Source organism: Emys orbicularis, chromosome 2 (genome assembly GCF_028017835.1).
Source record: "Emys orbicularis isolate rEmyOrb1 chromosome 2, rEmyOrb1.hap1, whole genome shotgun sequence".
NCBI lineage: Eukaryota > Metazoa > Chordata > Testudines > Emydidae > Emys > Emys orbicularis.
Genome location: NC_088684.1, coordinates 82,613,251 through 82,638,073, shown reverse-complemented (window position 1 = coordinate 82,638,073; position 24,823 = coordinate 82,613,251). Strand labels below are relative to the sequence as shown.

At 38.6% G+C, this 24,823-nt stretch overlaps 1 protein-coding gene across 1 annotated transcript in view; it reads left to right on the top strand.

Annotated features, from left to right (window-relative positions):
• RBBP8 (RB binding protein 8, endonuclease) overlaps window positions 1-21,893 on the top strand; it is a 59,137-nt gene extending 37,244 nt beyond the window's left edge. The window contains exons 11-20 of the mRNA XM_065398407.1: window positions 3,070-3,197; window positions 4,339-5,230; window positions 5,330-5,456; window positions 6,549-6,640; window positions 7,604-7,715; window positions 8,574-8,744; window positions 10,513-10,582; window positions 12,490-12,586; window positions 18,126-18,267; window positions 21,796-21,893. Of these exons, the coding sequence (XP_065254479.1) occupies window positions 3,070-3,197; window positions 4,339-5,230; window positions 5,330-5,456; window positions 6,549-6,640; window positions 7,604-7,715; window positions 8,574-8,744; window positions 10,513-10,582; window positions 12,490-12,586; window positions 18,126-18,267; window positions 21,796-21,893 (1,929 nt within the window). The remainder of the gene's footprint in view (window positions 1-3,069; window positions 3,198-4,338; window positions 5,231-5,329; window positions 5,457-6,548; window positions 6,641-7,603; window positions 7,716-8,573; window positions 8,745-10,512; window positions 10,583-12,489; window positions 12,587-18,125; window positions 18,268-21,795) is intronic.
• The last annotated feature ends 2,930 nt before the right edge of the window (window positions 21,894-24,823 follow it).

Here is a 24,823-nt window from a genome sequence, read left to right as displayed (position 1 = left end):
CTTCATGGACCGTTCAGAAAGGAAGCATTTCTGTGATGAACTTATAGTTGTAGTTCTGGACAAGGCCAACAAGGAGGTCCGTTACCTAAGAGAGAGGGACTTATGGCTAGAGGAAAGGCATGACGAGAGGCAAGCAGAAAGGTTCAGGCTGGCTGTACAGCTTGAGGACAGGGTTGCAGCACAGGAGCTGACATTTGCTTCCTAGTTCCTAGAAAAGGAACAGCAGCTAAGGGAGGATGACAGAACTCAGCAGAAAGAACTATTTGAATGGCTGCTATCACTAATGTCCGCATGAGTACTGGCTCCTGCTGCACCCGCATCATGGCTTGAGTCCCCTTTGCAGTACCCTGTGCTGCAGTCCAGGAGCAGCTTGGACAACTCTATTACTGGGTGGCTCATGCAATAGGGCCTCATCAGTGGCTGGGCAGGGCAACAGTGCCCCAGTCAGTCCTCTGTACTGACAGCCTCCCCCATGGATGCCTTTACTGCCCTCCCCAGTGCCTAGCGCTTGGCAAACATGGGAGGAAGGGAAAGGAGATTGGGGAGCCGGGGGACATGCAACAGTAGGGGATTTCTGTCTTGTAGATGGTTTCACTGTTTGTTTGTTTGTTTGTAAGGTTCTGTTACTGGTGTTTTGGTGTGGAGGCCTGCCTGGCAATGTGTTAATGTTGTATTTTTCTAATAAATGTTTCCTAATAAAGCTTTTTATTTTAGTAAGAAATGTCATTGCTATCACTGCATCACATCATATAATGTGTGTTTCAATTAAAAAGGTAAATACATGATCAGAGATAATTGGGAATTGGTATACACCTCTACCTCGATATAACGCTGTCCTCGGGAGCCAAAAAATCTTACCGCGTTATAGGTGAAACCGTGTTATATTGAACTTGCTTTGATCCACCGGAGTGCGCAGCCCCGCCCCCCCAGAGCACTGCGTTACCACGTTATATCCGAATTCGTGTTATATCAGGTCGCGTTACATCGAGGTAGAGGTGTATAAGTGCTATTTTTCAATACAGTTAGTTACATCTATACATACATCAGTCACTTCCTTACATCAGAGAATTAACCTTCCCTCATCTTCCATTCGATAAGCTCTCAGGTCATTCATAAGTACATTTCATGGCAATCAACGCCTCTCCCTTACTCCCCTCTACAAGAATATTCATAAAGGGACTATTCTCCCTCTTCATTGGCCCATGCAAGTCTGTAATGTGGGAGCACAAAGCATCCCTAACTTCTGTTGCCCACGTGCACCCAGATCCATCTGTGGTAGGTGCACTTTTCTGGCTGAGTATACCAGTTCAGCAGTCCATTCAAGGGGAAATGGCTCACCTTTGGCATCACAAAAATTGTGACGAACACAGCAAGCCACAGCATGAGCACAGCATTGATGACATTGGAATCCAAACGTGTCTGTAGACACCTCCCAATAGGATTTCTATCTGCCAAATGCACATTCAACAACCATTCTACACCTGCTAAGGGTGTAATTAAGCGTTTTGCCAGGGCCTCTGATATCAGGGTACAGTTAAGCCAAGGCCAACGGGCATGTGGGGCCCCAAGAATGACAGTAACTCCATTTATGACAATGTCATTTGGTGGGAATAGTGTCATAGTCTGTCCATGAATGTAGGCTCCCAATCGGCAGAAAACCCTGGCATCATGATTTTTTCCAGTGCAGCTCATGTTGATGTTCATAAATTGGCCACTGTGGTCCACAAGTGCTTGCATAACAATGGAGAAGTACCCTTTGCAGTTTATGTACTCGTGCTCTTTGAGGGGGGCAAAGTATGGGCACATGCAGCCCATCAGTGGCCCCGGCACAGCTTGAAAACACCATTCTCTCAAAGCCAGCAGTTACTACCAGAATATCTTTTATGCCCATCACTGTGGGGTATATCGCACGCCTGATTGCCTCAGAAACCTCTGCCACCACTTTATCCACTGTTGACTTTCCAACACCAAACTTGTTGGCAACACACATATAGTATTCTGGGGTAGCCAGCTTCCAGATGATTATAGCAACTCGTTTCTGGACCAGTCTGGCCGCCCTCATGCATGTGTCTATATGGTGGAGAATTGGGGCAAGTTGCTCACAAAGCTCCAGAAATGGAGCTTTCTTCATGCAAAAATTCTGAACCTGCTGCTGGTCATCCTAGATCTGCAAGACAATGGGATCCCAGCAGTCTGTGCTTGTGGCCCTGCTCCCAGAAGTCAGTCTGTGTAGAAGTTAGCAGCAGCTATACCAAGTGTCATGAGCAACATCAGCCAGTTCAAGTCTGCCATGTCTGTGTTCTCCCGCTCCATCATTAGCTCTGTCAGGTGCCTTCAGTGGGTCAGAAAATGTCTCAGAAATGTCCACCAGCATCTCATGGAACCTCTGCCTGTTTCCTGGAACAGGAGTAAAAGTGCATGTGAGAGAAATTCTTCAAATGGCGCTTTGCTGGCTTTGGTTGCTGGGAGCATGCAGACCAAAATGAGAGGTCTTGGCAGATAAATGCTTGGCAGGATGTGTTGGTAGGCTGTTCAAACTTCCTGTAACGTGTAGGGTGGACAGTCAAGTTTTTGGATATGGTTGGTTAGACGTGGATCTGCATACTGCAGTGTGGATGCTAGAGCCCTGGTTTTGGGCCTAGGGTTGACAATCAGTGTAGATGCTCAAGTCCTGGGTCCACGACTCAAGTCCCACTAACCCTGGACTTGCATTGAAGTGTAGACATACCCTCGGATTCCACCATGGAGAGGGTAGTAAAAGAAGCTGTATAGAATCGTGTTTTTCTTAGGAGTACAACATGAAACGAGTTCTTTACTGGTTTGCATTCATGAAACATGGTAGCTAACTGTCTTGAAAAAAATTTTAAAGCGCTTTTTTAGGGCTCATTTAAAAGCAGATTGTTAAGGTAGTATAATAGCTGGCTGGTAAACTTCAGCTACTTATTCATCTAAAGACTTTCAAAATTGAACTATTTAGTTCGAGATTTTTGGTGTTCTAATTTTCAAGTCTAATATTTATCATTTTAATTCTTTTCTATTATTTCATTCATTATTTTTATGGCATTCAAGGAGTCCCAGAGTGTACTGAATGCTCTTAGAAGTGACATTCCGATGACCCAGGTGCCTCAGAGCCCACAGCAGGAAGATTCCAGAAAACAGCTAGCTCATGAATCATCAAGAAATAATGACAACTTGGGGTAAGTTTCTTTTTAATTTATAGCAAATAAAAATGAATAGCGGTAAACTGGCTTATATCAGATCTTAGTTTTGATAGAATATGGTGTCTGTCTTTAAAGTTACGACTCTGCAAAACCCAATAGTTTCATTTTATGTGGGCTTCATGGACCCGAACAGGTCAGTGTTCTAAAACCAAACAAAATTCCTTATGACTTGGAGAGATTTACAAAACCATTGATTTTTACTTTTCTTACCAAGATGACATCAAATGTTTGAGGGGGAAGTATCCCAGTGCAATGAATCCCCACTTCTGAGATTTCCTTAGCTATTGTGTGGTGCCTTCTGGGGCACCTTCAACCTCAGACTCTGGTAAGATAGTGGAGTGGCACCAGGAATTCACTCTTGCTGAAAAGAGACAGGCAGGTGGGCCATTCCCCTTAATTTCTTCTCTAAGGTGGCATGGGTGGGAGTGACCCATTTGGTAAGTGAGCTGGCTGCCACCTGAAGATCCCAAGAGGGATTATTGAGGAGACATTATTGAGGAGGTTATATGTCTTATGCTGTTGAAACAGTCAGATAAAACAGTAATATGGTTCATATAAGTACCTAGATAGGCCTCTCTCCCAGACCGCCTCTACCTTCCATCCTTTGAATAGATTGAAAGCCAAGGCCTGTTGAGTGGAGAGATTTCTATGTCAGGTTGACTCCTTTTACAGATTTGAGAGAACCCAGGGTCACATTGAAACAGAAAACCAGATCTGTTTTTGCCTAGTTTTGGTCCTCTGGTTTTAACTCTGATCAATGACCAGATCTCATCTGCGTACAAACAATGTTCATTTCTCATCTTTCCTTTTTATCCAATAAGAAATACAGCCAGGAATAGTGTTGTATTACAGCTTTCAGGGAGGTAACCCTTTACTAGTACTAACTACTAAAATTGTAGATAATACTGTACTAACAAACTAAAGCCATTACAACTTTTTAATTTTCTGTTCAGCTACTAGAATACATGCTGGTAAGTGTACATAATTTTCCCCTCAATTTATACAGTTGCTGCCTGACAATTGCTGAATAATGCTCATATTTTAGGGGACTGAATTTTTAAAAAAATCATTTTTCCCAGTGGCACAAGGAATGTCTTTCATCTCTCAATATGTTCAGACTTTCAGATTCATCTCAGAACACTCTACCAGATGTAGACTGGGATTCTCAGGTAGTTTCTCCTGTTTTTGGAGCATCTAACAACATGAAGAACAGCCTGACTTCAAGTCTTTCCCCTTCTGTTTTAGAAACAGGACTGAAGTCCAATGCCAAAAAAGACTCCTTCAACAGTACTTTCAGTTCTAGATCTCACAAAATTAGATCAAAATCTGAAGATGTTGCTTTTGTTGCACCACTTAATCTTGGGACTGAAGTAAACTCTGTTATCAGCCAGGCTTCAGCCAGTAGGCAGATGGTTGTGAAAAGGGATGCAAATGAATCCATAACTTGTGTGGTCAACACTTGCTCAGGTAAAGAGATGATCAAGAATGACTTCCTCCTTGCACCCCACAAACAAGTGGCAGACAGATGTGCTAAAAGAAAGAAAACAGAAGATGAGCGTGTGACTAGCTGTGAAAAAACATCTTTCAACAAAGAAAACTCTTTCCCTTTTCAAGCAGACGTTCAGCCTGTTAATGGAGATCATATAATTGATAAGCCTCTGGACCTGTCTGATCGTTTTTCTGCTATTCACTGTCAAGAAAAAAGCTCAAGAAGTGATGAGATCTGTAAAAATAGACTAAGACAGGTGACGCTGCATGATGTTTTTTCACAGCTGGTGAAGCCCGTTCCAAAGGGTTCTTCATCCATCCAAAATACCAACAATGGAAACTATTTGTCAGGAAAAGAGTCACAAGAACATCCCTATGTACAGGAGATGATTCTCCAGTCACGTGGCAAAACATGCCCAGATAAAAAACCTTTGATGCAAATAAAAGAAGAAATCTCTGCTTTCAAAATCCCATCATTGCCAAACACAGTGGAGACAGAACTACTTTTTGATGACATGAAGGTATGTTGCTTCTCTGAGGGAAATGTGTGTATTATGTTTTTCCTTTCCAAATGTTGTGTTTAAAGCCTGAGAAACGTTAAAATTGTAGTATATTGTTAGGTTGCCAGTGGCCATGATCCAATTAGAAAGAAAACCAGGACAGGACATGGAGAATGTGAGCTGGCATCTGTGCTTCAACCAAACCCTTGTAGAATAACAAAAACTAAACCACTACAAAATGAACAAGGTAACTTATTTTCTTTCTTCAGCCCATGCCTGTAGTTTAAAGGAGTGGAATGTTCACATTTTCGTTCTTGTGCTCCTATTGTTGTTCTCTTCCTCTAATCCTGCTCCTAACTTCATATCCTTTGATAATGCCACCTCTTATTCCTAGAATTACCTCTACATTAACTATCTCCATCCTCGTTTGCCTCAAATCACTTTTTAAAAACATACCTGTTTCATGAAGCTTTCATCAATAATGTCCCCTGTCACTCTGTGTTCACTAGACAGTATTTGTTCATGGCTTTAGATTGTTACGGGCAGGAAAGATTTTTTTTTTTTTTAATCTAGCTTACTTTACATTATAACTGCACATAGCACTTTGCTGCAGTATATGAATAAGATGTTGAAACAAAATAAGTTTGATGTTTGATTGTACATCAACTTTCTCGTATATAGATAGACATTTAAAATTAATAATAGCTGGCTATAAGTCTGTCTGAATGTTTGTTTGCATTCATGTTATCTTTTCTAAGAAAGTCCTGTTCTTTAGTAATGGATAGCATTACTACCAAATACCCCTATTTACAGGAATTATATTATATATTTTCACTTTTCTAATTAGAATGTCTGAATCACTCTCTCTCAATAACTCTTCACTCAGCAGCATTCTTTTGTAGCCAACTCTGAAACAAAAGAACTCAGACCACCAGTGTAGCTATTTGTTTAGTAGTATCTTTACTTTTATGGTCATCATCAGTATTGAATAGATAGGATGAGCTGACAGACCACGTGAAACTTTTTATTGTAATATTATTTAAGACCACCATATTTATATGTACTATACAAAAGAGAGAGTGCATCATTACAGTAACAGTGTATACAGTGAATGTACAGAAGAATCTAAAGGATTATTTTAAAATTCTTTATATCCGAACTAAATTATATCAAATTAGTGTACTTACGCTACACTATTTCAACCTTGTTATGAGAAAAATCAAGCCTAAAAGAAGAATGAATAGCTAAAAAGGAAATACACCTAAGGTTGGCATTAGATGTCAGTAGTTTGATTCTGATTTGTCTTTTCTCTCTTGCTTCCTGTATCCCCACCTCTAAGATAAACCATCGTTAGAAAATATGCAGTGGAGTATAGATCCAGGAGCAGACCTTTCCCAGTACAAAATGGATATAACGGTTATTGACACCAAGGTAAGCAGAAATTTGAGTCACACCCTCCTATCCCATAAAATAAATAATAAACTTAACTTTTTAAAAAAGAGTAAATTAGGCTAATTTGATAATAGGCTGCATATCTAAAACGTGGTTTAGAAAAAATTGAAAAATGCCAGAGTAGACTTAAACATTACAAATACATTTTACTTATTCTTAGAACAAAACTTTGCAAAGCAGATCCTCAATTTATCTCCCAAAGCTTTTTATTATCCATTACAAAGATAGTGCCACATTCTTTTGAGTGCTTTCCCGGTAGCTGTGGAAAAGGGAACAGTCATTACTAAAATGTTTTGTAAAAAAATTAAAGAATGTTCTTAATTACACAACTTGTCTTTTGTAAGTGTTCACTGTGAACTCTATTGTAAATAGTTGGAGACTTACAAGACTTGACTTTATTAACTTTATTTGGATCACTGACATTTAGTCAGTTAGGAAGCATGGCCTTGTTGAGTGTTTTCCTGAATGGTAATTGTTTTTGTTATTCTTGCATGTCTTAAAGGTTAATTTGTTTGCAAATGTATTGATTCTTCATGTAATTGCAGGAATTGTTTCCATGAAATTTGACAGTTTGATGAATTGCTTTATACATCCATAAATAAATTTTCCTTTCATAAAACTTTACAGAAGGTACCTGTAGAATGTGATCTCAGTGACTAGTGATGTTCGCCAGATTATCCCAATTTCAAATCCAGTTGTATAACCTGGTATTAGCAACAAGTTTCTGTATCTCTGCCATGCAGATGTTACTCTCTGAAGACAACTGTGAAAAACTTATCTGTAGATTCTTAGTTCCGGTAGTGGGGAACTGGTTAAATTTTTTTGGGAGACTTGTCTGAATTGTATCTTAAAGGAACTTCAGGTACCTGATATGAGACTGAAATATGTCAATTAGTTGTAACTTTTAAGTGTGATTACCATTATTATACTTCATTTATTCAGGAAGGCTCTCAATCAAGAGTAGGAGGAGAGACTGACATGGACTATACATACGTTAGTGAAAGCATGCTATTAAAAATGAAAACTCAAGAGCAGAAAGGAGAAAGCAGTCCAAGTATGTATTTTTCTCCTCTTCATAAATAGATTGAAAATTGGCAGCTGATACAGTATAGTTTGTTTTGTAGCATTACTGTAGCATTGCAGTAAAGACTACAGGTTTATCGAGATGGCTTAATCCATTTCCTGTTGAAGTCAATAGAAGACTTTATATTGAGGTCAAAGACTTGGCTAGGGTTCATAGTTTATGGCTGAGATTGTGCTTCCTTTCTACACTTCTATAAACAAATTAAATATACCTCATATAGTACTTGTAGTCTAACCTGAAATAAACATGTTAAATATTTAAGTACTGTCGTCACACAAAAAAATACCCCATTATTGACCCTATCAAACTTCCTTTATCTGTAGAAAGATCTCATTTTAATATACTAAATATATACAATTATTGTGTGTGTGTGTGTGTGTGTGTGTGTGTGTGTGTGTGTAATTTATTTCATGTCATATGTAAATCAATTTGACTGTATTTAAAATACCTAAGTCGGATGGAGGTGGATTATCATTCACCAGTAAAGAATGCAGATATTTGTGTTTGGATAACTCCACAATAGTAGCTATCAACAAAATACCTCTATTCATGCAGTGCTAAGGTTGAGGATTTATTATTGTGAAATCACTTTGCATATATACACTTATATCAATCAAGGTATCTTTCTGAAGTAGGAAAGCATAATCCATATTCAAAAGATGAAGAACAAGGCCCACAAAAATTAAGTGAGTTGACCAAGCTGTTGTAGTGAGACAGTGACAGAGCTGGAAGTACAGTATAACCCTGTTCTTTTGACTAATGTTCCACCAAAAACATATGTTTTGTTGAAAGACTGATTTGGATGTTTGTTCTGACCTTTTTTTATAGAGGGAGAAAGAAAAATGAATGACAGCTTAGCAGAAATGTTTGATCGGACATCATATGAAGAATATAAGTCTTGTCTAGAAGATGATAGTCCTTCAGCATGTGATGAAAAAGAAAATCCTCTTGAGGAAGAGGAAGAAAATGAGGAAGTCTCATCAGCAAGCAAACTAACGAGTAAGTAGTATACTTGTTTTTCCTTTAATTATAGTGTTAATACAGTAACTCCTCGCTTAACATTCCTGAAAAATGCTACTTTAAGCGAAACGATGTTAAGCGAATCCAATTTCCCCATAAGAAGAATAAGTGGGGGGTGGGGGGGAGAAGGGGGTTAGGTTCCAGGGAAATTTTTTTTGCCAGACAAAAGACTATATATATCAGGGGTTCTCAAACTGGGGGTCAGGACCCCTCAGGGGGTCACGAGGCTATTACATGGGGGGGTTGCGAGCTGTCAGCCTCTACCCCAAACCCCGCTTTGCCTCCAGCATTTATAATGGTGTTAAATATATAAAAACGTGTTTTTAATTTATAAGGGGGGTCGCACTCAGAGGCTTGCTATATGAAAGGGGTCACCAGTAAAAAAAAGTTTGAGAACCGCTGATATACTCTGTGTGTGTGTGTGTGTGTGTGTGTGTGTGTGTGTGTGTGTGTGTACAGTATTAAATTGTTTAAGACAACAATTTAATACTGTGTACACACACACACACACACATATATATGTCTTAAACAATTTAATACTGTACACAGCAATGATGATTGTGAAGCTTGGTTGAGGTGGTGAAGTCAGAGGGTGGGATATTTCCCAGGGAATGCCTTACTGCTAAATGATGAACTAGCACTTGGCTGAGCCCTCAAGGGTTAACACATTGTTGCTAATGTAGCCTCACACTGTACAAGGCAGCACGAATGGAGGGAGGGGACACAGCATGGCAGAGAGAGACAGAGACACACACCTTGTGTGTGTGTGTGCCCCCACCAGCTAGCTACAATGGTCTGCTCTTTCTGCAAGCAGTGGACAAAGCAGGTGGCTGCCAAACAACGTAATAAGGGAGCATTGCACAACTTTAAATGAGCATGTTCTCTAATTGATCAGCAACGTAACAACGAAACAACGTTAACCGGGACGACTTTAAGTGAGGAGTTACTGTAATTAGATTGGTCAAACTAACGGAGAATCTTCTTAATTGGGACACAATCCCACTAGAAACAGAAATATGCCAAGTAAGTGATTATTCTGTTTATCAGAAACTCAAAGGAATTCATTCAGTATTCCAGGATTTTAAGAGAATAGAGAGCCATTTAAAAGCTGCTGCATTAAGTGACTTAGCATTCATACAGAAGCAGGGAAGTATCACAGAAGTTAACATAGGGGCTATACTGTAGGATGTCTGTTCTAGGAATCACCGATTCTTGGTGTTAGTGGGTTGATTTGGTTGCAGTTACTAACTCAATTTAATGTGGGGGGGAGGTAATTCTTTTTTCAAGGAGCTCTTTCTAAGACTATTTGAATATTTTGCATCCTAGCAACATCTCTCTTTGTGCTCTCTTTTCCCTGCTCTTCCTCATTCCACTTTACATCTCCCACTATTATCTCTTTACTTTTCACTTACACACCATTTTAATCCTCTTGCTCACCCCATTTCATGCTTCCTTTACTGCACTGTATCTGTTGCCTCAAAGCTGATTGTGTATTTCATGAAGCTTGATCTCAGTGCTGTCATTCAGCACATTAGAGGACAAATAGATAATTGTGAAATATTAAAATTGAGAAATCTGCATATGGTTTTGGTTCAGGTAGATAATGGTTAACTAAAATAATTTTATGCTAAATTTTTAAAATTAACACTGTTGCAATTTATGCAGTATATCTCGCTCAATCATTTTATGGTCATTCTGCCTAGGCAGTTCATTAACAGACTTACGGCATGTTTTTATTTATTTACAGAGCATGAGAATAAACAAGATAAAACCAAGCAGAAAGCTTTTGTGGAGCCATATTTTAAAAGTGATGAAAGGTAATGCAACATTTTTATTAATGTAAGAGAATTGGGTTTTCCCCTCTGAAGAGACATTATCCTTTCATAAAATAAAACTGCTAAATCATTCCATACAAAGAAGCTGAAGGTGTACAACTGGAAAATCTCTAAATGAATTCTGGTTATTATTACAAAGAAGGAAGATGAATCGGAAAGAGAAACGACAGAACATTGGAAGAGAGGAATGCTTGTCACTTTTTAATAAAGAGAAGGAAATGTTACTCTTTTACTAAAAGCATGCTTCTGTAATCTGTGATGTTTTTCCAAAACACATAGTAGCTCAAGTTATGTATTATCATGTTTATTATGGTAGTGCCTAAGGGCCAGCTAAGAATGGGGCCCCATTATGCTAGGCACTATATAAATATATAGAGTAGAAGATGGTTCCTGACCCAAAATGTTCACAATCTAAATGGATAAGACAGACACAGGGTGGGGGAAGAGATATAACATACAAGGAGAATAAACAATGTGATGGTAGCAAACATCAGGTATGTTCCATGACTGGTGGGGGGGGAGTGGTACTTAGGAAGGGATCAGCTAAATGGAAAGAAAAGGGAAGGAGAGCAAGGGGGGACAGGGCAGGGGAGAAGGGAAGGAGGGGCAGGTATGGAGTGAAGCTGTGGTGAAGAGACTGGAAGGTGGGTAGGGTTGGCGTAAACAGGCTATCTGCCCAAGGAAGAGAAAGCAGGGTGACCAGATGTCCCGATTTTATAGGGACAGTCCCAATTTTGGGGTCTTTTTCTTGTATAGGCTCCTATTACCCCCCACCCCCATCCCAATTTTTCACGCTTGCTGTCTGGTCACCCTAAGAGAAAGTCAGAGAACTTCCTACAGTTTTGAGTGGAATGTCCAAACCTGAAAAAAGTCCCTACTTTGGCTGCTTCTATTTCTACTTCCTGGAGTCGCTGGCTAGCTTCTGTATGCAATTCTTCTCGAAGGCCAAAGAACATACAGATTTCTTATAAGTGAGGGTTTTTTCAGTGTCTCAATCTTTTTGTTTTGTATCAAGCTTTTTGAAATTCCTGTGGACATTAAATAAGGAACATTCAACAGACCACTGTATATCTTAGTGCTTTTGCCATTCATCTCCTGTTTTCATCATAACCTCTTAGTCTTCATTTCATAATACCATTAAGCACTCGATTTACTGGCTGGCTCACACATCTATTCTATACCCAGCCTGTTTTAACTTTGCAAGGGAAAGAGACTGACATTGTGTCTTGCTAAAAAGAAAATGCAAAGTTGAAAAATCCCATACAGTTGGAACAAACAGGTAGAAACATCATGGCACTCATGAGGCATTTACTAAAAAAAACTAAAACTAAAAACTTTTAAGTAGAGATGAGATGTCCAGCAGTTCCTCTTTCACGGAGGAGCATAGATACATGTAAGACAACTTACTTCAAAAAAAAAAAAAAAACACTGCAACTTCTTTTGGCTACAGATTATTCCTTTATGTTCTGATGTTAAAGATAGCTTTTTATATGCCAGTTGTCAGGAAGCTGAGATTTTTTCAGATAATCTGTTAGCTTGTCCCTGTGAAATCCTATTATTTCCTTGCTGCTGTCTGCTTCATTGGGTTAATAAACACTTTAATTTACCAAAGAAATACATTATCAAGTGAAAACCTAGGCTATGAATGCAGACTATGGGGGTGTGAATCACAGAGTGCACCAGAATGTTGCACTCTACTGCCCCATGTGGATGCTGCTGACGTGAACTAAAAGGTGCCTGGTTTGCATTAACATAGTCCTGTTTGAAAGAGTTGAATGGGGGTAGTTAGAGTGCAGAATTTTGGTGCGCGCTGCAGTTAACAAACCCTGTAGTCTGCACTGCGGAGTAGTGTAGACATGCCCCTAGTAACTTTTCCTTTTGCTTTTCAGAAAAAATGCTGTGTTAGGTTTTCCTCATATTGAGGTTGTTCGGAAGAGAGAAGAGAGAAGAAAATTGCTGGGCCATACCTGTAAGGAATGTGAAATAGTAAGTAAAACTCTTAAGTTTTGGTCAGTCTTGCATTATTTTCGCTTGCTTGGTACCAGAGGCCTGAAATGCTTCTCAAATTAAAAACATAGAAGCGTGAGTACTGGTAAATCAAGTGGCAAAGAAGTCAGTTGTACTAAAGCTGTTGGCCACGGTAGAGATCCATAATAAAAATTAGGTACTGTAATAATGGGAAATAATTAGATAAAACAACATCCTGGAATGATAGCATTGGCATTTACTTACTTATCTCTCCTGTATCTACTAAAAGGAGTAGGCATTGCAAATCCTCATGTCAATGAGGCCTCAATTAACAAAAATAAATCAACTACCCCTGGGATTCTCAAACTGGGGGTTGTGACCCCTCAGGGGGTCGCGAGGTTATTACTGGGGGGTCGCAAGCTGTCAGTCTCCACCCCCAAACTCCACTTCATTTCCAGCATTTATAATAATGTTAAATATAAAAGATGTGTTTTTAATTTCTAAGGGGTGGGGGGGTCACACTCGGAGGCTTGCTGTGTGAAAGGGGTCACCAATACAAAAGTTTGAGAACCACTGAATGGTTGATCCACCAGTATCTCAGCAAGAGAGTGATAGCACTACTTCTGCTAAAGCTGAGATATCCAGAATTGGTTCCAAGATAGAATTGTAATGTTAAGCTGCACTTCATGGTATATTCTTCATGTTTTGTTTTGTTCTTTCTGAATGTATATACAGGAACAAGTATTCAAATAAAATTGCACCTGCACATGCGTGTGTCTGTACAAATGCCTGTCAAAAACTTGCCTGTCAAAATTGCAGATACCTTTATAAACCAGATTGAAAATTTAGCCCACCGCAACTGCTTGTCGTCATTTTGAAAATAACGTGATTTGTCAGTACCAACTGTTACAGTATAGTTTTGCACATTGACTGTCAGAGCAGCAGTCTGACTCTTAGTGATATCCGGTTCATATCTGCAGTCCCCAAAACTTATACGTGTAATGTTGTATAACTCACCAATATTTTAGACTAAGCAACAAGTGTAATGTAAAGTATAATGTAAGGCGGTGGTCCCCAAACTGTGGGGCATGCCCCCCCATCGGGGCACAAAGGAATGTTCAGGGGATCGTGTGGCAGGGCCCAGGCCAGCCCCCAAGGGAGGCAAGGAGGAACGCCACACTCTGCCCCAAGACCATCTCTGCCCCCAACCCTGTTCAGCCTCCAGTTTTGCTCTGCCTCTAGTCCCACTCTGCACCTTGATCTGTCCCCAGCCTAGCTCTGCCCTCATTCTCTCTCCACCTCCAGATCAGCTCTGCCTCTAGCCCAAGCTCCGCTGCTGAGGAAGCCTTGGCTGTGCAGTAATGGAAGGGGGGGAGGGGTGTGGACAGATTCCCTTAATGGTAAGGGGGAGGGGGGAGCAACTGGAAAAGTTTGCAGACCACTGATGTAAAGGGTAGAGAAAAAAGTTGTAAAGACATTTTTACATTTATTTTTCTCCCTTTCAAGTAATTGAAATGCTTTCAGGCACATTATATATGTGTTACTCTTATTTTATGTTTATAATAGATTATACTTCATTTAGTCATTAATATACTTTTCAATCTGCTGGAGATATTGAGCTACAATCTCATACTTCACAACATGTCTGAGGTGTGGATTAATGAGCTAATAAGAGTTCCTGCTGAGTTTTATTGCTTAATTTCCACTCTTATTTAGAACCAATATTTTTCTTAACATCCATTCTGTCCAACTGATAGCTAAATTTCTCCAACTGAGTAATGTGGCTTATTAGTATGTTCTTGAACAAGTTCATGAAAAATCCCTTTGATAAAACCTTCACTAAAATGCGGTTTTAATGCAAATAGTCTTATTTACAGCTGACTGTAAAAGTAAATTCTCTGTTCCAAAATATGTGAAATCTAGAGGGTTTGAATGAAAACAGAGCATTAAAAAAAAAAGCAGCTCTATTCTGTTTCTTGTGCCAAGAGCTATGCATTAACAATTTTAATTTCCTGTCTCTGCATGCTACAGGACTTTTCCTCCCAACGAACCCAGTTCTCATTATATTTTGGCAAGTAACATCGTGGAAACATTTGCAGACTTTATTTCGTAATGTACAAGCATTAGAATTCTGTTTTTATTCTAATTATTTTTGAGGAAAGATTTTTTTATTTTTTATTTTTTTTAGTATAAACCATCCAAGATTGTACGGCATACTTGGCAATAACATTGCACTAAAATGACTGGATTTGAAAAAATTCTTAACTGAAGCTACCACTTGGTTAATTTTCTGCATAGGTTATGTATACTTTGGTCCATTCACAGTTCCAAAAGAGAATAAGTATTGAAAATCATAGTCCTCATTAGATGAGAAGCCACTTCCATATCTGGTTCTGGCACCTAACACTACAATATATGTTAACATCAGATTTTGGCTCTCATTTTTACTCAATATGTAGATATCTATAAGAGCTACTCCAACAAGACTGCTCCCAATCAGAATTTTTGCAAGTTAGTGGTAACTCCCTATTATATTTTTTCCTGATGATACTGCATTCTCAGTCATGATGACTTTATACACAATTTTTAATGAAAATACATATTTTGTGTTTGAAATGGCATCCTTAATAGGACACTGACTGCTTCTTTATACTTTTTTTTCTATCCTTTAGCTACACTGTCACTTTAGAAGCTTCTGTCAATGTTTTCTTCTGCTGTTTGCAAATATTCACCCCTGACCCCAGTGTTCTAATGGAGCTAAAATTTAAAAGCCTTACTTTCTGGTTCTTGCAAAATGATGACAATTCAGTTTGTTACTGTTGATTATTTGTTTTTTAATTTCCCCAGAAAATAGTACTGTAGCTTTTAAATTGTTTTAATCCCAGTTCACTCCATTCCCCAGCAGTTCAGACAATTTAGTAGTTTAGGCCTAAAATTTGTTTACAACAAGCCTGATAGAGAAAAATACGAGGTTTTTAATATACTGTTTTAAAATTCCTAATAAACTGTTTTAGGACAGTTTAGGATTTAGACCTATTTCTAATTATCCTTAAGTAATATTTAGCTATCATTAATCTGATTGGCTGATGTGGATTTTCTTTTTGAACAGACGTACGATATCTTATTAATTTAGTTGGTCTGCTTTTTAAAAAAAAATTTATTCTGATATGTTTTCTAACATTGGCCACTGAAAGCTGACTGTACAAAATAATCATTACCTGTTTGCTGTTCTGCTTTTCATCAGCCTATCTATAATCTCAAACACATACTGCTAAACTTCTTTTGTGGATTTGTGTGGTGGGGAAGAAATTCTAATCTAGCTTTCTAAGCATAGTACTGTAGTTTCGAAGTATGTCAACGTGTTCTCCAAATGGAAATGAGCAATGTCTAATTTACATACAGTTATACAAGTTAACAAAACCAGTTTTATAGCACATATAAGACATCTTGGCTGGATGGGAGGGGCAAACATTTTTGCATCAGTAGAGCGATTAAGACACAGGTAGATTCCTGATGTTTAAGTGCTTAGGATTTCTCTTGGCAGACTTTTTACCAAAACCTCTGTTCAAATCAAAAAGTAATTTTAAATTAATCACGTCTGCAGATCTAGCTCTTCTGTCTAACCTGCAAACCAGGAGTCTTGCAGGATAGAAAGGGGATCTGACCATCTTGGTAAAGCCTGTTAAAGAACTGAATCTCTTTAAGACCTCTTGCTTCTTTGATGACCCAGAAAGCCTGCATGCCACCAGATGATGAGAATCATGTACTAACTATGACATTTAGAACAGATTTTGTTCTGCTGTCAGATCGATGCTGGATAACACCAACTCAGCCTTTTATATCTTATATAATACTTTATATTAAAGTACCTCAGTCTCAGGCAGGCCTGCACTTACCCCATACTACAGAAACAGTACAATCAAATCAATCCTCTCTTCATCTTACTGATGTCGTCTCTCATTAATAGCCCTCTCGCAGTGCTTTGGTTGTTTTGCTGTCCACACCATCATCACTACTGACATCCTTTCTTTTTTGGTTTTTGACTGGTTTATGTTTCCCCACCAAATATTGAGAGAATTAGTTTGCTAGTATTCTTTAACATTCCCAGTAGGCAGGCCTTGTGTGGCATCTTACTAGCACTAGATGGAGATGGGAAACAAAACAAAACTTTGGGGCATCCCATGAATAAAAGCAATCCTGTACTGGATGAGCATTCCATTTCTTTCCTGTCTCTTACTCCAGATTACTTTCTGCCTGGCTGGACTAAGATTTTAACTTGATTTTCTCTCTTCTGGTCATACCATTGTAGTATTTTGGCAAGCTTACTTACTCTTTTGATGAGCTCCAACTATAAAAGTTTGGATAGCACAAGACTGTTGGTTTGCTAATTGAATTAAATCATATATTCAAGCTTTGGAAAGACAGTGCTGGATGCATAAATACTGCAGTACTTTATAATGTCTAAATTACAGACTGGCATTAGCAGGAGCTTTTGGCCAGAAGCATGGTCTATAATGCTAGAAGAAGGATGAAAATTATTCCCTTTCTTGATGCACATTGGAACCACTCTAATAAATGACTGAACCATGTAAACCAGATTCTTTTAAAAAAGTTATTTTTAACTATTGTATTACTGAGGGTGTACTGGAATATATTGTGTTCTTTCTGAAGTCAGTGACATTGCACTAGTGTTAGGGAAAGCAGAATTTTCACCCAGATCTAATTCTTTTGAGTTGTTAAGGTAGCCCAAACGGAATAGAGAGCCATAATTCTCCTGCATGGGATTCTCCCTGTGAGTGGGGAGTTTCCAGCTGGCATAGAACTAACTGCTATGCCTCTCTCCCTGCAGCCCATAGCACAGTTGCTGGGGAGGGGAGAAGAGGAAACCAGATCACTGTGTACTCCAGATAGTTCATCAGGGATCATAGTCGGTGGGCATAGGTTAGACCAGCTTCTTAGCTGCTCTAATTTGTGCCTTGTGTTTGGCTAGTAAATCAGGGACCCCTATGGCTTTCCCCCTTCTCTGTTGTAACAACCATGAGCTAGATACAGCAGAGAATCTGGCCCATGGACTATTTGTGTTTCATTAATACCTGAAAACGCAATAATTTTAATCTGAATATTACTACTTTTATTGGTTAACTTTGATTCTTCTATTGGTCTCTGTCTGTATTCCAATCTGTTTTAAGCCCCAATTCTGCAGAGACTTATGTACATGCTTAATTTTACACATGAGTAGTTACAAGTGTGAGAGGTTTTGTATTGTTTGTTTTGTTTCATATTACAGTGTATAAAACTAACACAGTTGCTTGTTTAGGGTGCATTTTTAAAGTTATAGTAATGAGGATGAAATATGTAATAAGTCAAGTTTAACAAACTAACACTTGAGGTCAGGGACATGCAAACCTAAATCTGTAATTTTGGCCAGCCTCACCAATGTGTATGTATTTAAGCACAATAATCAGTAGTGATAGTGTGATACAAGTAATGTAATTGCCTCTTATATATCATTGTTCATTTTTTGACCTATTACATATTTTCCAATTTCTGTTTTTAGTATTATGCAGATATTCCAGAAGGGGAGAGAGAAAAGAAGCTAGCTGCTTGTTCAAGACATAGATTCCGCTACATTCCTCCTAGTACACCAGAAAACTTCTGGGAGGTTGGATTTCCTTCCACCCAAACTTGTGTGGAAAGAGGTGAGTATATAAAATTGTTGTGTTTGGAAAGTTTGTATGTTTTTGTTTTTAAACTTGATACTGAGAAAACTGAGGTATTAAAAACACTAAGATGCTCATTTCATAATGAAAGATTCCCTACACAGCTCTGTCAAATTCCATTTGACCATCTTCTACTAAGGTCCAGAGTAAATGTTGCCATTTGTTCAATGGCTTCTGGGATATTGGGAATGTGAAGAGAATTCCTAAGAACTGGGATAGAGTGAGAGGATATTGAAAGAATTCCCACAGAATTAAATTAAGACCATATTTATTTCTAACCTAGAGCCAGACTTGAACTGATTTTTCAGAGGTGAAAATCTGGTTCCTTGTGTTACTTAAGGCCTCAAATAACAAGATGAGTTGATATGTCTTCATAGCTGTCTTATGTACCACAATGAATGGGGATGTATGATAAAATGGCTGCACTGTCAACAGTTATCTGTGGTTGCCTTCTGAACATTGTGGTTTGTTCTTTCTTATGAATATATCCTGGTTTATTGCAAAAACACAAACTGCTCTTAAGACTTTTCTTTACACAGATTATTCTTTCTTTGTATAAATAGTTTTAAAGAAGCCATTGTAGGTTGGCACAATAATGAGTTACTAACACATGGGTCTACTGTTTGGATTAAAAATGTGTGGATTTTTTTATTATGCTGTTCTAGAGTAATGGTGCTTCAAAATATTTCACGTTTCAAATGCTCTAGCCTTAAAACCAGATTTTGCAGGCAGCTTGCCTTTAGAGTGGATCCAACTACTTAGATATTTTGAGTGGAAAACAATGAAGTAGTTGAAAAACTTGTTTGACAAGATGTTCATGTGCTAGAGTTTTCACTTTGATTATACCAAACAATCCCACCAGTCCCTTGAATGGGGTAATGGCTTTAAAACATGTACATTTTGTAAGGAGTTGCATCTGGGGCTAGGTCTACACTGCAGCGGGGGTCCGACCTAAGATTCGCAACTTCAGCTACGTGAATACCGTAGCTGAAGTTGCGTATTTTAGGTCGGCTTACCTAGCGGTGAGGACGCGGGAAAGTCGACCGCTGCCGCGCTGCCGCCGACTCCGCTGCCGCCTCCTGCCGAGGTGGATTTCCGGAGTCGACGGCAGAGCGATCAGGGATCGATTTTACCGCGTCTTCACTAGACGCGGTAAGTCGATCCCCGAAAAACCGATTGCTACCCGCCGGATCGGCGGGTAGTGAAGACAAAGCCTATATCTTCAAAGGGACTGAAATTCTGAATTAAGAGCCCCATGCATTTCTGAACTCTTTATTATCTAATTACAACAGTACATATACATTCTAAATGTTAATAAATTATAACATAATTATAGAGGTGTGCAGAGCTATCTGTTCTCCAAGGTTTTAAGGTGGATTTCAGGAAAACTTGGCCAGGAATAATTGGTTGAATCCCCATGTTTTCCAAGTAGAATGTTAGGCAACATGTATTATGCATATTGTACATGACATTAATATGTCTTACACATTATATCATGTATGAACATTGGGTAGTTTATGCTAAGCTATACCAATGTCAATTGTATTATGCTTTTCCTAGAGTTCTGTTCACTCATACAAAAGTATATCCCATAACACTTTACAACAGCACAACTCTGCTCTTGGCACAGGCAAATACAAAACCTGTCAGAGAAAAGATGTGTATATAGAGTGTGTTCTGATACAGTTAGTAGGCCATGGAGGCACCTCCTGGTATCTGGAATGTGGTATCCAATGCAAAGATAAGGAAGGTAGAGGACAATACAGAAAAAAAGACAAAAAACTGGTACAGACTGGTGGGTTGAATCTTGGATGATGTACAGAGAAACAACAGTAGTATAAATATAGGTAGTCGAAAATGCATACATTTGAAGAAGACCTTCTGTGTAAGGTGAACGCTGCAAGACTGATTGTCAGTATGTATGTCTCCTTTTCGTATTGTATTACTCTGTCTTTGACTAATTAACTGACTAAGCTTTGCTTGAATATTTTCAACATTAAACCACAAGTGTAATTAAGTGACTGGCTATACCTCGTCAAAAAATGCTATGGGATCTTCAGCCCACTCTCAGAAGAGATGGAGTTTTGATCAATGTTCCTCCTAATTTTTTACATCCATGTGCGGAATGAATTTTGTTATGTGCACTAATATGGAGGTGATGGGGGGGGGAGTTTGGAGTGTGGGAGGGCGCTCTGGACTGGGGCATAGGGTTGGTGTGCGGGGGGTGAGGGCTCCGGCTGGGGGGGCGGGCTCTGGGGTGCAGCTGGGGATGAGGGGTTTGGGGTGCAGACTGCCCCAGGGCTGTGACGGCGAGAGAGGACTCCCCCCAGCCCTCTCTCACTGCAGCAGCCTGGGACCGGGGAAACGGCGTCTCTCCCCCGGCCGCAGCAGCTCCGAAGCTGGGGCCAGGGGAGAGGTGCCTCTCCCCACCTGCACGGCCCTTGATAGCCTGCTGCGTGGCCGCACAGCTTGGAGGGAATTTAGGTTTTGATGTGTAAGGTCTTATGCAATAAACTGTCAAACAATGAACAGCAGTGCTAATTAAGCTACTTACAAAGGATAAAGGGCTAAGTCAATCTTACTGAAATTTGAACCTGTTGTTCTAAGGAATTTCAAACTTTGGGCTCAGACCATTGATCCTATTAGTAATCATAAGTCACTGCTGCGTTCCCTAAATGGAACACTATATATAATGTGATATTTGCAATTGTTGTTCAAAAACAGAATGTCCTTATTTAAATGGGTGGTACGTTATGGCTAGTCCTTGGCAATCCCTTGAAGTGATTTTGTATATTTTAATTGTGGGTCACACAAAGCATTTCACCAGTTGCAAAGAAGGAATCTACCAGTAAACTTGATTTTAATGAATTTAGTACTTGTGAACAGAGCAAAGTTGACAAATATGAAGGCTGAAGTCCTATACTTATCCACAAAAATAAGCAGAGACAACAGCCTTTTTTTTAGAGGCCTGTGTTCTGTTAAGTATGATACATGTATCCAGAGAAGTTGTATTGAGTGCATTTGATAAATTAGAATGTGGCAAATATTTTCAGGAACAGATTTCTTGTGTTAAATAACTCATATTTTGCAGTATTTCTATATATCTTACAGAAATAACTTATTAAAATAAAATATAAAAGCTTCTATTAGGGAGGACAGTGAAACGTGTAATGAGTTGCAAAATAGTTGAACATTTGACAGCCTGATTTCTCAGTAGACCTTCAGTATATTCAATCTGTATTAGCTGTTAGGAAACTACTGTAAATCAATAACTAAATGTTTTATTTTTTAATAGATAATGTTTTTCATTGGCTGAGGGCATTCTAAAAGATCCCTAGCAGGGTCAGACTAGTTTCCAAAAATGAAAAATACTTTAAACAAAAATCTTTGTGGTAGGCAAAACTTAGTGGTCTGTTAAATGCATTTTACTTTTGCTTTCATACTGTACCATCTCTCAACCAGATTGTTTTGAAATCTTTACCCTGATTTTATTTTTATTCTTTTAAGGCTATATTAAAGAGGATCTTGCACCCTATCACCGTCCAAAAAGAAGGCAGCCTTACAATGTGATGTTTTCTCCAAAAGGCAAAGAACAGAAGACATAAATGATGGGGAAACAAAGCACATAAATGTGGGGAAAGTGTTTCCTGTCATTAGATATTTATAGTTAATATAAACTTGAAATAAAAATACTGTGGATTTTTCCAAAATGATAAATCATTTCATTAGATATGTAAATCATTTCCCTCTTAGAAAGCTCATTTGAAAATCTGAAGTATGTATCAGGAAACACTACTATTTAATGTATGTTTGTTTCATTTTGTGTTAATGTTTTGTCTTGATTTTGCACCTTTAAGACAGTGGGTCTGCTCCTGTTTCCTCCCATTGAAGTCAATGGCTAAATGCCCATTGGACCATATCCAAACTTTAAGTAAGGTGGGTGTGACTTCTTTGAGCTCAGTGGAGTTCTACCTGCTCATTCTAAGTCTAAACGTTGCTTATAAATTTCAGTGGGAGCAGGACTGGACCTGGTGGGGTGCTTCCATTTTGCACTGGATAACTTAAAGGATTTATCACCTTCCCTTTTTTGTAATAATTGTGATATATCTAATTGCAATAAACAAAGTAGTATTTATTAATGATTTCACCACCTCAAAACTTTCTCCAGCAGAGATCCCCAATCATAATTTCTTGTCCCACTGATGCATACCAAAATGGTACTTACGTCCTCACAATTTCAGTGGTTTAAGTTGGAATCTTAAATTTTTTTGCTCCAGCTTATCATATATGGCTGTCTTTTTAAATTTTAATTCAGTGTCATCTGTATACCTTTCCTTCATAGTACCCAAAGTTACAGTGTCTCACCTATCGCTAGGAATGTCTGAATTGAGGAAAGAGCGTCAATACCATTTGGAATGTATTGTGCCCAGACTCCTCCTAAAGATCTTCAACACTATCCACTAAACTGAGTGGTCTCTTAAGACATGTATTCTAATGTAGTCTTGTAAATTTCTATGTTGCACAACAAAGTGCACAAGTTGATACCTCACCATATAGTCCAACTGTCTCAGTACTACACTAAATTAAAAGATGGAATGTAGTATTGTGAAACATCGTTAAGATGACAGAGCTGCAATATTTAAACCTCAGCGGAATGTGTGTACAGTGCCAAAGTGAGAGATTTTTCTAGTTTAAAAATACTTCCTATATACAGCACTATAGGGGAATATTCCTTCCACTCAAAAAGACTTTTATCCAACTTGTGTGAATAACAAAAACAAAAGAATATAAAGCAAATGGTATTTTTTACACAATTACTAAAACAGCTTTTATTTATGACCACTAATCACAACCATCTTTATCAATTGAAAAGCTATTTTGCGTGTACTGTGTTATGCCTGGGACATGTCACTTACCTCCATTTTACAGAAGAAAGTTAGTACCTACCTCAGAGCAGTGTTGTGAAGACATTTTTTTTAATGTTGGCAAAATGCTTTCAGATCCTTGCATCAGAAGCTGTAAGTGTGGAGTATGTTTCTAATTAGTTTCAGAAGGGCTCTTGGATGGTTAGAGACGACATTATTAGACACCCATTGTAGTAGGCACTGTACGTATAGATAGGAAGACCCCATCCCTGCCCTGGAAATCTTGCGGTATAAATAACTTGAAATACCCAGACAACTGTAAAAACACATGTTTATAAAAATTAAGAGACAAACTGTTGTGCTAGAGTTATTGGGCCCAAATCTCATATATACTAATTCTTTACACTTACCTGGCAGTGTAAAAGGGGCCTTTAGTGTAAAAAAATCAGGCTCATTTTCTGAAACATTTAAAAATTATTGCACTCTAACAAAGTTTTACTTTCTCAGTATTTGCAGATATATAATAAAATCCTAAATATGCAGTGCTTTAATTTGGTATTTGGAGGCCAAAATGGGTATGCTTTAGTTTCTCTTATTTTCATCAAAATTTGGGGCGTGCTATACTTGCTTTAAATCCTGCAATTTAAGTACTATTGCCTACATCTATAAAATTGCTTTTGTAACACTTTTTTTATACTTTTATAAAATTGTGAACTTTCAAAAACGTGAAACTAAATTATTTTGGAATTACTTGGTTTAGTTGTTCCTCCTCAGATCATTATAGCCATGAAATATTGTGACAAAGCTTTTATATAGTTGCTGCTGTTTCACTATAATGGTTACTCCTGGGGCTGACCCAGTTTTTGTGCTGTGTCAGGGTTGGGTGCAATCTCACCACCGAATCCGGGTCCCGGGGTGGGGGGAAGCTGTACAGTGATTTCCCACCTCTGTGCAGCCAGTGGCCTGTGCTCCCAATGCCATGCTGGAGCCTCCACATTTATTTGCCAACATTTGCAGAATTTTTAGGCACAGAATGCCCTCAGGAGTAAATGGTATCTTCACAACCATACTTGTTTACTGCTCACTAATGTAGTACTTCAGTGTTTACTAAATTAGGTTCTTAATTTTAGGATGTTTTCTTTACAGCCAAATTAGTCCCCTAATGACCATCACCTCCACATGTATTAGTTGAGATGTCAAACACATTAATAGTTTAAAATTAATTTGATTAAGAAAGTAAGGATTGACAACACTTGACCTTGTAAACAAATATTTGTTTTCCTAAGGATGCTATTAGCAACAAAGACTGAGGGAAGAGAATAACTGAAAATATAAAGTATAGATGCCACTCAGAAACAATTACAAGAATAGCTCATTTAGGACTTGATCCTGGAGTCTTAACCCAATCTTGAAAGCTTTGCCTGGGTACTAAAGAGTTTGGCTTCTCCCTTCCATGCATCCAGTTAGCTTGTACTTCTGCAGATACCATTGTCCACCATTCTGTAGTGATTCTTGTATTAAGAAGTGACCAGATGTCTGTGGATTAACTAGAAAACTGGAAAAAGTGTGAAGGTGGGTGCTTTATTTTCCACTTCAACCTTCATGCATAGAAATAATATGGTTAAAAAAAGAGTGTAGCAGGAAAGGGCTTAACTCCCACTGACCCTATC